The 14,905-nt window shown below is 33.1% G+C and overlaps 1 protein-coding gene across 5 annotated transcripts; it reads right to left on the bottom strand.

Annotated features, from left to right (window-relative positions):
* Window positions 1-1,900: 1,900 nt before the first annotated feature.
* LOC112055529 (uncharacterized) lies at window positions 1,901-14,586 on the bottom strand. Of its 5 annotated transcripts, none has more exons than XM_024095691.2 (3): window positions 14,454-14,586; window positions 7,268-11,713; window positions 1,901-5,031 (listed from the first exon to the last, which is right to left on the bottom strand). In XM_024095691.2, exon 2 carries the CDS (start codon window positions 11,569-11,571, stop codon window positions 9,097-9,099), a length of 2,475 nt encoding a protein of 824 aa, XP_023951459.2. In that variant the 5' UTR covers window positions 11,572-11,713; window positions 14,454-14,586; the 3' UTR covers window positions 1,901-5,031; window positions 7,268-9,096. The 5 variants fall into 5 exon arrangements, with proteins under 5 accessions (XP_023951459.2, XP_023951457.2, XP_023951456.2 ...); XM_024095689.2 differs by having other exon boundaries at window positions 14,449-14,572; XM_024095688.2 differs by lacking the exon at window positions 14,454-14,586 and adding an exon at window positions 14,264-14,429.
* Between the last annotated feature and the right edge of the window lie 319 nt (window positions 14,587-14,905).

Here is a 14,905-nt window from a genome sequence, read left to right as displayed (position 1 = left end):
CATCGTTGCGATGGTTTTCTCAATGTCTACCTTCATTATCGCATTGGTGGTAGACACGAGACTCTGATACCAACCCGTACTAACAAACTCACGAATAAAAACATTTCTATCTTTTGTTTCCAAATTAACTATGCACTTTTTTTGCATCTTTAATGACAGTTCATTAAACAGTCGCGATCGTAGTTTCTTGAGATTCTCAATTTCTTTCAAAGCGCGGACATCGGTATTAAATTGTTGCGAAAACTTCAATTTGATATAAGACTTCAAATAATTCTTCTCGGAAGCGAAGTTCTCTATAATGATACTGTCGTAGTCAAACTTATCAGAAATGATAGCGTTGTCATATAGTTCATTATTGCAGTAAACCATGCACTGGCTTTTGAAAAATGATGATGCTACTGAAAGGTCTATTTCATTTAGGTCCTCATTAAAAGCATGAAAAACGACCATTTCATAATACATGTCCCTGTTTGATCTAAAACATTCCTCAATACTCTTCTCATCTGTTTTACCATCTGTGATGATGTACAGTAACTTGATTGTACTATTTACACTACAGATGTCATAATTCAGCTTCAGCCATTTTATCATTCCCTCTGGATATGATTTAAGACCTTCACCTCTTTTTTCAAGATATGCCGTTCTAATTGTCTCTTCGTCAACTTCTTCACACACATGTCCCCAATGCAAGTAAATTATTTTTGATTCTGATGGAGGGTCTTCAACATTTGCTAGTTCTTTTTTTATTTTTTCCACGTCACTTTTAAACTGTTCAAGTGTTATCATACCATTACTGTGGTAATATTCCTCATCCACAGTTGAACCTGAATAGTCTTTTGCGTAAATAAAGTAGTTGACCATTTTCACTATGACAAACTGAAGCAAATTCTTCCGTTGGAGGTCGATGATCTTTATTACTCGATCTAACTATCCTTGCTGCAATATCAAGTAATTTTCATTATGAATGTATTGTCAGTATAGCTGAGCAATCTAATTTTTTCTAATTTCTAAGTTCTACCTATCCTTAGACGATACAGAAACAGCGCAAAATAACTACTTGTAAATAAAAGCTTGTAAAAACACTACACCGAGAACAGATAACGCTTATATTACTGTCGATTATACACTGAACAAATTAACGTACTTCCACGCGATATACCCTTCCAAACGTGCTTACTTCTTGCACAATATTTAGACTCTTAAGTGTAAAAAACATGATTGCGTAACTTTATAATAAAACGGTTGAGTTTCCTTGAGATATTGGCTCGGGAGAACACGTGCCAACTATGTTTATGTATACAACATACCGGCTTATATGAATCTATGACTCATCGATAGATTACCATCTAATTGGTTAAGCGCTTTGATATTTTAATATTAGATGTGACATACAATAATTTCATTATATATCCTACTTCCATGATTTTTTTCACGTATTTATGAACAACCGTTTAGCCAGTAGAGGGTGGAGACACTTGACTCTAACTAAAATTAGCTTTTAAAAGCTTAATATTTTACAAACGGATCCCTAAATCGATATACGACGCTAGAAGATCCGTCACAACTTTTAGAGACTAATCTAACGACACCCTACACTATGAAATAAACGAGCAAAAAAAAGTTCATCGCCACTTTACTTGTAGGGGAGGTTCTCTAAGCCACTTTGTTCACATTTTTAATTTATGCTAATTTACAGGTTTCTAGTAGTAATAGTCTCCTAGCTAAACCGCGGACGGACGGACGGACAGACAGACATGACGAAACTATAGGGGTTCCTTGTGGACTACGGAACCCTAAAAACTCAGAAAAAGCTCAACATTGGTTTTATCTATTTGAATAGTTGTTGGTTTTGTTTGCTTGAATGTTGTTAAAAATAGAAAGAAATGAGGAAAACACAAAGTAACAGAAAATTGTTTATTAGAAGGAAGTTCACCGATCGATCACACAAGATAATCTAGATATAAAATATTTTTTATTTTAGAAGATAATATTATATTTACAGTTTTGTAGCTATAAACTAAAACAGAATAAACTAACAATATAGCTGTACAAATAGCTGCACATAAAGAATTCAGACAAAAATCTTAAAATAATATCACAGTAGGCGAATTATATAAATCCTAACAGTTATACAATAACAAACGACTCAGTCTTTCAGTTATAAATACGTGATTCATAATGCCTATAATACGAGTAAAATATGAAATTACACATCGAATGTATATACTAACGTATTACAATCTACATTTTTGGTCACTTATATTAAAATGCAGAGGAAATTTAAAAAGAATTACACGAATTTATGTATTTATGAATTCAATGTTTGATGGCTACATTCACACCCCGAATAAATTAACATTATTTACATTTCATTCCGATTTGAAGGTATTAAGAAGTAAGACTAGGTTACTTTTTTCAAATTTACTTTCAACTCTTCGCTAGAAATGAATTCTTTAATTTTATTTTCACCATTAAACATCACTTTCTGTTCAGCTTTGATTCGTTCAATTCGACTAACATAACTTTTGCACACTTTGATAAATTGTTTGACTTCAACTTTACTTACAATTTTTTGATAGCGACCATAGATATATTCGAGTCCTGAATATACATTGGACGGAAAAATAGTCACCAAATTACCGAAGAATTCCTTCTTCTTGAGAATATACTCGACGTACTCAGGCAAGGTAGGATATTTCTTTTGATCTATCACGCAGTTTATATACAGATTATATAGAGACAAAACTTTATCAAACTCTAGGGAATCGATGGGCTCAAAAGATACTTTTATTTTGTCTTTGTCATCATCATTGCAAATTACTACTTTCTTCGTATTCTCGACCAATTTCGTGTAAAATGACTTGTTTTGATCAGTAGCAAAGAAAGGACGAAATGTCTTTTCACAAATTTCAAAGGCACTTTCACCGATATCGGAAACTTCCAAATCTTCGAAATGCATTAAGTGAACGTAGTTATTCAAATGAACCGTTTCATCTATTATATCATCATGTAACATATTTTTGGGTTTCAATTTTAGGTAATTGAAATGAATTTAGGTACAAATTCAATGGCTTTTCAATTTCACTAACCAGAAAACCGTCTACAGTCTTGAATATATCTTTCAACAAATAGTAAACTTTGTCGTTACTTTTATTGATTCTCTTTAAAGTCATTGCATAACTTATTATTTCTCTACGTCTTTCAATAGACTTCATGTCTAGATCGTAGTCAAAGTATTTCAGGATTTCGATCATATAATGTGCTACACCATAAAACATCCTCATTCTTTCGTAATTAAAATGTAGGAAAGAACGTTTGAATATGAATGAAGACAGATCAACACAGTACCATAATGCAGTAAGTAGTGTAGTGTTTTCTTGAGGATCTAGTGGCGAAGTTATGAGCCCAATTTTGCAAATTGTTTTACTAATACGTCGCATCGCATACTTCTTGAATTGTTCGACAACATTTCTGTCCATCCATTCTTTGTTTTCGCAGTTCTTCCACAACACGTAATAGAACAAGCCAACATTAAATTTAACCTTTTTAGAATCAAAGTACGTTGACGACAAAATATAATCGTTGTATTTATCAAACGCATCGGTGTCTGTCAGTACAAGGCCGCCGCGAAATGGTTTTCGTGTTCGCGGGTCAGTATTTGTATTGTTTGCCAATAGCTGTTTGTAGACATTGAGAGTGTAGAAATAACCAATGGACTCACTGATGTCTTTATCGTTCACCAGAAACAGCGGACACTCCATAATTGTTTTGAACTTGCTAAAGCTGGCAGCCTGTACTTTCATCCCTTGTTTGCCGTGGAAAATTATTTTATCCAGCAGATCCAGATAGGTAAGAATTATAACTGGAATGCCTTTGTCATCTTCCAAAATTACGTCGGGAAATGTAATTTCTTGTTCAGCTGTGAAATTTACGTCAGCGATCGGCTCCTCTTCAACAAATTTATTAAATTTCGTGTCAAATTTCAATGCGTCAAATTTGTAGGACTTATTTTCGTTAACAAGATAATTGATCATTGTTGTGATGGTTTTCTCAATGTCAATCTTTATCGGATTATTGTCTGAAATGAGTTTCTGGTACCAATCAGTGCGAAAAAATTCACGAATAAACACATTTCTATCCTTTGTATCCAAGGCAACGTATATTTTTGATGACAGTTCATTAAACAGTCGTGCGCGCAGTTTCTTGAGATTATCGATTTCTTTCAAGGCGCGGTGATCGTTCATAATTTTTTTCAAAAACTTCAATTTGATATAAGATTTTAAGTCATTCTTTTCAGAATCAAAGTTCTCTATATTAATTTTGGCGTAGTCAAACTCAGTGGAAATGTCAATGTTATCATGCAATTTGTTATTGCAGTAAACAATGCAGCGCCTTTTGAAGAAAGATGATGCTACTGAGAGATCGATTTGATTTAAGTTTTGATTGAATGCATGAAAAACAAGCTTTTCATAATACATATCCTCGTTCGATTTGAAACAGTTCTCTACATTATGCGGATTAATGTAACCATCTGTTATAATATACAAAAGCCTAATTATATTATTTTCACTATAAATATCACACTTGCGTTTTATCCAATCGATAATCTTCTCCGGAAGTGTATCCAATCCATTCCCCTCTTGTTCACGGTATGCTTTTCTAGTTGTCTTTATATCGACTTCTTTACATATACGTCCCCAATGCAAGTATATAATTTTTGATTCTACCGGTGAGTCTTGCGTATTCTCTAGTTCTTTCTTAATTTTTTCTACGTCAGTATCAAATTGTTCAAGAGTTTTCAAACCGTTGATGTGGAAGTAGTCTATATATTGAGTTGAACCTGAATAATCTTTTGCGTAAATAAAGTAGTTGACCATTTTCACTGTTCTGATATTTTTCAGTTTTAAATGCGAAGGAATTTAACTTATATTGACCACTGAGATTCCGATTACTCGTAACTGTGTTCGTCAGGTTCCAATTTGAAGTAGCTGTGGGCTCGATAGACGCGATGAGCTTCGACGTAGAAGATACCTAGAACAAGATAGAGTTCAAGTATGTTTAATATTCTTAGACAGATAGTCATAGAAAACTCAAGGAGGTATTATGTGAAAGATTAAAACGGTGGTTTTGCGGCAAGCACCCAGGATCTAAAACTAGTCTTCAGTATCAGAACCACTATGCGCATCTAAACATTTCTAAATTCCTAACAATTCATTAAGTACGTAACGTTCACGTTACGCTTTTTTAAATAAAATTAATGATTTTAGCAATTCAAGGTAATTTAATACACTTTTTAAATTAATCAATATTGAAAATTTTATTTTTAAAATCGTTTAGCAATTTCGCCTTCATAGTTTCCATTCCCGTGGGAATATGGGGACAATATATAGCCTGTGTTAGTCCCTGATAATTAAACTTTCTATTGGTGAGATAATTTTTCAGTTTATTACAAAAATACAAGCATTTCCTCTTTATAATTTATTCGTCCGCGTAAAAATTGATGTAAACTTCTCTACCTCTACCTTACCCTGCTCGTAAACCTACCCAACCCTACCCTACCCTACCCTACCCCTACCTTACTCCTACCCTACCGCTAACGCTAACCCTACCCTCCCCCCACCTTACCCTACCCTAACCCTACCCGTAACCTATCCATACCCTATCCTACCCTACCCTTAATCTACCCCTACCCTACCCCTACCTTACTCCTACCCTACCGCTAACCCTAACCCTTCCCTACCCCTACCTTATCCCTACCCTACCCCTACCCTACCCTACCCCTATCCTACTCCTCCCCTACCCTATACGTTCCATATCCTTCCCCTACATCTACCTTGCCCCTACCCTACACTACCCCTACCTTATCCGTACCCTATCCTACCCTACCCTACACTTTCCCTAAATTACCCCTACCCTACCTCTATCCTACCCCTTCCCTACCCCTATCGTATCAGCAAAATTGGTCCAGCCTTTAGTGCGTGGTGCAATGACCAAAAGACTATAATTTCCCAAGCGACTTCTATGCTAATACTATAAAGAGGTAAAGTTTGTGTGGTTGTCGGGGGTAATCTTTGGATCTACTGGACCGATTTGGAAAATTCTTTTACCAATAGAACGCTACATTATTTGCGAGTGTCATAGGCTATGTTTGGTTCCTAATATTCATACGGGAACGGGAACCACGTAATTGAAACCGCGGAGCGTCATATAGCGGCATGTCTACGACTTTCAGAAATTTTGTATTATCTCCGAAACTATATAACTAATTAACATACTGTAAAGGGCAAATCTTATCTCTATAATATCCTTGTGATTATTAAGTCATTTATTTTGATAAGGATTTAAGTTTAGTTGTGTAAGTAATGACGTAAACCTTAGTTTAAAATTTAAATAATTTATTAAAGTACTAAAGGTACTATATCTGCTAAAATATAAAAGATAGATATATGGTGTCGCGGACTTTTTTGTAGAACTTTTAAAGGTTCAAAAAGCCTCCATACATTTATTTCAGTTATACGCAATGGTTGAGGCAGCGCATGCGAATAAGTAAGTTTTTCGGTCTGACCTGTAAGAGAAAACCCGCGATATCTCAGTAGTTATATATGATAGAAATATAAAATATAGCCTATAGCACTCCCCGATAACGTAGCATTCTACCGGTGAAAGAATTTTTAAAATCGGCCCAGTAGTTCCGAAGATTACCCCATTTCAAAGAATTGTTACAAACTTACAAACTTTACCTCTTTATAATATTAGTATAGACTAGCCGGCTTAAACACTAATTTGGTTTAACCCTCGTAATTCCCATTACTATAAAAATACAGGAATAAAATACATATTGACACTTACAAGTAAATTTTTTTTTTAGTGTTAAAAGAATTTTCAAAATCTATTCAGTAGATCCAGAGATTACCGCCTACAATTCCACAAACTTTATCTCTTTATAATATTAGTAGGTATAGAATAGAAAAGCTATACTACAAAGTAAGGATTACAAATTTAAATAGACATAGGTAACCAAATCATAAAATGTCTTTTTTCTTCTTCTTCATTATCATAAAATGTATTCAGAGATGAAAAATGTCATACAAACAACTTTAATATATATATTGAGTTGTTAGTAACAAATCAAACATCATTCTAAGTAGGCATTTGTGTAGTAACTACAAAAACCTATATTACGCGTAACTCGACACGCGCTTAACCGGTTTTAAAGTATCTATTAATACTAAATCTATAAGCAAAGTTCAATGTCGATATTACTAACCGTTGAAGAATATCGTAATGAGATGATAATCCTTGCTGCAGCACAAAACTATTTTCATCACTTTAATTTAATGCAACTCACACAATTTATTGTTATTTTAAGCCAGACACAATTCGAATCATAACTTTAAAGGAACTGATTCAAAGCTTCCAAGACATCACCCATACCATCGTTATTACTACGTTTATTTTGTACTTAAATAAAAGTTTGTAAAAAATACACCAGCAGGTTACTTCTATACTGTACTGTTGTCGATTATATACTGAATGATTTAACGTAAACCACGCGGATAAATAGAAAGGTATTCAGACGGCTTGAACGTCGATGCAACAGGAAAAACCTCACAAAATTACGAAATACCTATCAATGAAGAACCCAACGATTTTAGAAACTGGTATTAACAACAAAATACATATTATTGCATAATGTTATGTATTATTGGTTGACCTATCAGGACTGTTTACTAATTTACTTATAGTAAAGTACCTTTAGTGGATATTATCACGAAAAGTCCGACCATTTTAGGCCCAGCATATTACAGAATAAAAAATGAAGAAGAATCCTTTTTGTTTTAGGGTTCCGAACGTACGTAGTACAGAAACGGAACCCGTATTATATCAGTCGCGCACGTTTTCATGTCAGTCTGTTTTCTCCGAAAGTACTGGACCAATCCAGTTGAAATTTGGTACACATAAATCAATTCTTCTGACTCAAATACACGGATGTACCCTGGGTAGCTAAAATTTAAATATGGAGATTGGGGGACACTTGTGGTAAGATGGAAAGGTAAAAATAAGTTTCACCAACTTCATAGTGTGATATACATCAAATGAAAGGTCTTGGTAAAAGGATTTTAAAGGAAAATTTTGAAACTCAGAAATTTTTGAATATGAAGGTCACTTTTAGGGGGCAAGATGGAAAACACATAAATAAAATTCTAACTGCATCATGTGAGACATCAAATGAGAGGTCTTGACGAGAGGACTTTAAAAATGTTTTTTTTTTGTAACTTTGAAATAAATAGTTTCTAAGTTATTCAAGAAAATAGACTATTCCCCCTCCTATTCACCGAAACTACTAAAATTAAAATTTTGATAATAATATAGAAGTCAGCTTTCTACTTGGAGGCTTTCGAAAAACTCTGATTTTTTTTAATATGAAAGGCACTTTTGGGGGGTAACATGGAAAACACGAAATAAAACTGCATCGTGTGATAAATCTGAATTTTTAATATTTTTTTTCGTTATTTTGAAATAAATGGTTTTTAAGTTATTCAATAAAATATATTATTTAAGATAAGTTCAAACTTGAAAACGATTATCTGCGAAACTCCGAAATTATCGAATCTAAAATTTAGAAAAATATTTAACGAAACGAGAAAGTCTGAAAATTATATAATTAGGTAGAATTTCAGGTCAGTTTTCAAAAAAAAAGTGATAGATTAGCATCGATCGAAACCCTCGTCACGCGAGTTCAACTCGCACTCGTCCGGTTTCTATAATAAAATAACAATAACAATAATTTCACACATATTAACAGTTTTTAATAATTATTTATATTAATCATTAAATGTATAGAATTATTAAACAAACACATTTTGTTACATTACTATGTAGGTACCTAACCCAAAGCGCCAGTCAGAAAATTGATCGTTTACTAAAAAACAAAGTTCAGTAGCTTACCTAGCTACTCAAAAAATTAAGTTTATTAAAATTAATCGTATTGTGATTTTAATATAAAGAGAATGCCATACATTATATTTATTAAACTTGCTTTCAATCATTCTCATCACGAACAAACATAACATTTACCTAAAATTTATTTTGTGATTATGTTTTTTTTTTCACTCTGTTCTCTTGGCTAGAAATGAATTCTTTAATTTTATCGTCACTATTAAACATCACTTTCTCTTCAGCTTTAATTCGTTCAATTCGACCAAAATAACTGTTACATACATCAATAAATTTGTTGACCTCGACATTAGTCACAATATTTTGATATCGGTCATACACATCTTTAATATCTAAGAATACCTTGGGCGGAAAAATAGTAACTGAATTTCCGTAAAACTTTTTCTTCCTGCAAACATAGTCAACATATTCAGCTAAGGTGGGATATTTCTCTTGATCTATCACGCAGTTTATAAACAGTTTGTAAAGAGACAACACTTTATGAAAATCAAGCGAATCAATGGGCTCAAAGGATAATTTTATTTTATCTTGATCATCGTCATTGTTAATGACTACTTTTTTTGTATTGTTGACCAATTCCGTGTAAAATGACTTATTTTGATCGACAGCAAAGATGGGACGGAATGTCTTTTCAGAAATTTCGAAGGTATCTTCATCGACTTTGGAAGCTTTCACATACATCAAATGCACATAGTCATTCAAATGAACCTTTTCATTAATTACATTATCGTTCAATATATTTTTGTGGTTCAATTTTAAATAATTGAGCTTGTACAGATTGAATGGCTTTTCAATTTCGCTAACCAGGAAGTCGTCTTCCGTTTTGAAGATTTCTTTCAACAAATAGTAAACTTTATCACTAGATTTATCAATTCTCTTCAAAGTCATCACATGACTTAATAGTTCTCTACGTTTTTCAATAGACTCTATGTCTAGATCATATTCAAAGTATTTCAAAATTTCAATCATGCAATGCGATACGTCGTAGAACATTCTCATTCGTTCATGTGTGAAATTTTTGGGATCATCTTTAAATATACATGAAGACAGATCCACACAGTACCACAATGCAGTAAGCAGCGAAGTGTTTTCTTGAGGATCTTGTTGCAAAGTTGTGAGCCCAATTTTGCAAACCGTTTCACTGACGCGTCGCATAGCATACTTCTTGAATTGTTCGACAACATTTCTGTCCATCCATTCTTTGTTTTCGCAGTTCTTCCACAACACGTAGTAGAACAACCCAACATTGAAATTGACCTTTTTAGAATTAAAGTACGTCGCTGACAAAATATAGTCGTTGTAATAGTCATATTGAACAGTATCTCTCAACACAAGGCCACCGCAAAATGGTCTTCGCGTTCGCGGTTCAGTTTTTATATTGTTTGCTAAAAACTCTTTGTAGACATTGAGACTGTAGAAGGAGCCAATTGACTCACTGATGTCTTTATCGTTCACCAAAAATAGCGGACATTCCATAGTTGTTCTGAATTTGCGAAAACCGGCACGTTGTTCTCTCCCGCGTTGTCCATGAAAAACAAATTTCTCCAGCAAATCTAAATAGGTAAGAATCACAACAGGGATTCCTTTTTCTTCATCCCAATTGATGTCAGGGAAAGCAATTTCTTGTTGGGCAGTAAAATGTATGTCAGCGATCGGCTTCTTTTCAACAAATTTGTTAAATTTTGTATTAATCTTCAATGCGTCAAACGTATTAGATTTATTTAGACTAACAAGATAATTGATCATAGTTGTGATATCTTGATCAATGAAAAATTTAGTAGACAAACACACATAATCCTTTCCGTATCTCATCCCATCGACTGAAGTGAGATCCTGGTACCAATCCGTGCGAACAAATTCCCTTATGAACTCATTTCTGTTCTTAGTTGCCAAGTCAACTTCCGTTTTAAATGCCAGTTCGTCATGCAGTCGAGTTCGTAATTTCTTAATTTTTTTGATTTCCTTCAAGACGCGGACATCTTTCCTAATTTTTTTTAAAAACTTCAATTCAATATAAGACTTCAGTTCATAAAAAGCAAAATTCACAAGATTGAATTTGTCGTAGTCAAACTCTTCGGAAAAATCAGTGTAGTCATAAAGTTCGTTATTGCAGTAAACCATGCATTGACTTTTAAAGAATGATGATGCTACTGAAATGTCTATTTCATTTAGGTCTTGATTAAATGCATGAAACACGACCTTTTCGTAATGCATGTTCCTGTTAGATTTGATACATTCTTTTACACTATTCTCATGAATCCTACCACCAGTGATTATGTAAAACAGCTTGATCGTACTGTTTTCACTACAAATATTATAGTTTAGTTTTAACCAGTCGATTACCTTCTCCGGAAGTGTGTCCTTTCCATCGCCTTGACGTTGTAGATATGCTGTTCTAGTTGTCTCTTCCTCGACTTCTTCACATATATGTCCCCAATGCAAGTAAACTATCCGTGACTTTACCGGTGGTTCTTTAGCATTCACTAGTTCATTTTTACTTTTTTCTACGTCTGTTATAAACTGTTCAAGGGTTTTTAATCCGTTGATGTGGTAATATTCGTCATTACAAGTCGAGTTCGAATAATCTTTTGCATAAATAAAGAAGTAGACCATTTTAACTGTACATGTACAATATTCCGGTTACAAAAGAAGTTTTCCTTCCTGATGAATTTCAATTTGATATAATTAGTGGGTGCTTTGAGACATTTTGTTGAAGTTGACAAAACAAATTTGCTTCGACGTAGAAAATGGATACCTGGAACAAAAACGATATTAAATTAACAACTTCATTACATATGTAAATTTTAATATTATATTTACGTATATATTATGTTATATATATATATATATATATATATATTAATTATTTATATATATAATTACATATAATGTATTGCACCTTCCCTCTTTCTTCGCAAGTTCTCTCGTCAGGGGTTGCCTGGTAGAGATTAATTATAGTAATAAGGCCGCCTTTGCATGCTAAGTTTAATTTATGTTTTCTAATGTTTCAATTTATAATTGTATTTTTGTGTGCAATAAAGTATTTCTTCTTCTTCTTCTTCTTCTTCATTATTTTTTTATGATAAGGGAGGTAGGCCTCCCTTATCACAGGAGGGGATATAAACCTTAGACCCACCACGCTAATGCTCCAACACGGGTTCTTTTTTTATTCTTTACAGGTTAGCCCTTGACTACAATCTCACCTGATGGTAAGTGATGATGATGATAAAATATTTAGGTAGGTATTATTGATGTTTAAATAACGTCCGTAGTTTAATAAGCGACTAAATGAAATTAAGACAAGTAAGCATATTTTTCCGCCTCAGTTTTGATGCGCTGGTGCCATAAGTCTATACTACAGCCTTTACTTGATGAGTAGGTTTACCAACAAACAAATTAAAAATGAGGGTATGAATCACTAGTCATTTCACACCTAATAATAATTATAATTAACTTGTTCTTAAATTAATGAAAAAAAAATTGTACGCTTAGAACAATTATATATAGATAATATATTTTATTTAACATTTTATAAACTAACCATACATAATTTAAAATTAAATAAATTATGAAATGACATGCGTTTTTTACCTTCATCTCTAATTTCTTTGTTGGTAAACAGTACTCATCATAAAAGGCTGTAGTTATAGTATAAAATATCGTTGATGCGAGAATTTAAGTGAAAAGGAGAATGCCAAATTCTGACCCAGTCGTAACTCAGAATTTTGTGGAAAATGTACTAAAATTATCCAATTTTTTAATAATTCCTTTTTAATAAACCATTCTTATTGTTAAACTCCGGAATAAAAATCTGCCAAAAAAGTAATTAAATCCATTACGCTATTTCCTCGTAGCAGACATTGTTTACTTATTTTTTAAAACCTTATTTCAACCTTGGGTTCGAGCCCTTTAAAGCGTTTTTATTCTATTTTAATAACCTTAGGTTCAAAATGACTAGAATCCAGAGCTGCGAGTCTTATCAAAATGTAAAAATAAACTATCACACACAAACACTGTCAAACTGTCAAAACACGTAATAATATTACACCTCGGAGTAATTTGAAAATAATTATACCCCTAGTTATAAAGGGTTAAAAGGTATTATTTATTTAATAGTACAGAAAATCCTATAAAATGAAGTATAATATATTGTTGTAAAATTATTTTTTTTAGTGGGTTAAACTCCTATACATTGTCTGGCGTTGTCCTTTCTATGAAGAAAGAAAGAAGATAGTTAGCATACTATCATCATAGTACCGTAATTATTATAAAACAAGATACCTTATATTATTAACCAAAAACACACTGAAAACTGGAAGCCTAAAAACAATACTGATCACTACTACAATTTGATTACGCACTGAACAAAAACAAATATAAATGAACGAATATAGTGGTTCAGTTCAACGGGAATTTATAGCATACACGGGCATCCAGACGGAGTTCAAGGTTGCACATTATCTAAAATCCCATATGTATTTACATACTCGTCGAGTACAGACGAATACGCAGTGTTACCAACTCTTCAAAATATTTATCCCTAAAGTTGGTGTCAAAAACCCCTAAAATCGCCTTAATAATTGAGTTGTCCCCCTAAAAAATGTAAATTCATAATAATTTAGAAACAATATGCTGTCTTATGTTTCAAAAGTCTATATTTAATACAGACAAAATACTACGTCTTTATCTGAAGATTCAGATTTATTGAAATCATACATGTTGACAATGAATAAATTTACCAATTTTTTTTATTCGATGAAAATTGCCTCCAATTGCCTCAGAGTGGTTGTAGAATAACGTATTATATGTCGTTATAAGTCGCTAGGCCAAGAAAGAAATATTAAAATTAATATCAATTTAAAAATATTAAAGAGTCAAAAAATCCCTGAAAATACCCCTAAAAATTTCAGACCCCTAAAAAAATCCCATTTCACTTATTTGCCCCCTAAATCTGGGGGGAAGACCCCTAAGTTGAGAACCCTGCGAATATGCTCGACTTATCCGGTTATGTTCGCCTACCTATTGGCCATGAATATTCGTGCGTTATCGGCTCGGTGTCAGTCTTTTGACGCGAGTCAAAAGGTTAGAGATACTAGCCACCTAAATTCAAAGTCCGCTAAAAGGTAAGTCTAAATCACCAGATCTACTGGACATTCCACTGAGTTGGCAACACTTATCGCCGAGTATCCACAAGTATCGAAAGGATCTTCCGTTGTTTTATTTGTGCACGAATTGCTCGTCAAGTATCTGAATCGGACATTACAAATGCTATAATGTAACAAATAATAAAATTGCTTGATATTACTTTATCACTTGCAGTTTCGTTAGTATCAGCGCCATCTGTACGGGAAGCCAACGAAACTACATATTTTCATGTAACATTTTAAGTTAATATTTCATCACTTTACGAATGTTTGATATGCACGGAATTACTGACTGTAAACTTAAAAGTAATACTAATTTTATAACTGACATAATATTCCAATTTACATTACAATCAAGATGGCGTCGACCGTCGACAACTGGAACTACGCATTTAGGCATTAAATTTTTGTAACGAAGTGCAATTATGTTGCCAGCTTTAGTGATCTCTCTAATAAGATAGATAATAGATATAAACGATAAGGTGAGGTGGCGGCACTTTTGATTAGTTCCTATTTTGTCTATGCACAAACGTATGGTGCGCTCCCATTACTAACATCTTGACATTTAACATAGAGAAAGAAATTTAATTTGATCGCGCGCAGTGGCGGGAAATATGAATTGATAGCGTTAGTAGAAGAAACGACATTCATCCACCTGTTTTATGGATGAAAATAACTTAAAGAGGATAGATTTACAAAATAGGCTACTCTACTAATACTAATATATTGCATGGGCTATTATTTATTACGTTAACACAGTGCCAAACAACTGAAGCACCATAATGAGTATCTATGAGTCAGTG

The sequence above is a fragment of the Bicyclus anynana genome, chromosome 16, assembly GCF_947172395.1.
Source record: "Bicyclus anynana chromosome 16, ilBicAnyn1.1, whole genome shotgun sequence".
Taxonomy (NCBI): domain Eukaryota; kingdom Metazoa; phylum Arthropoda; class Insecta; order Lepidoptera; family Nymphalidae; genus Bicyclus; species Bicyclus anynana.
The sequence above is the reverse complement of the archived record's forward strand: the minus strand, read 5'-3'. Positions and strand labels throughout refer to the sequence as shown.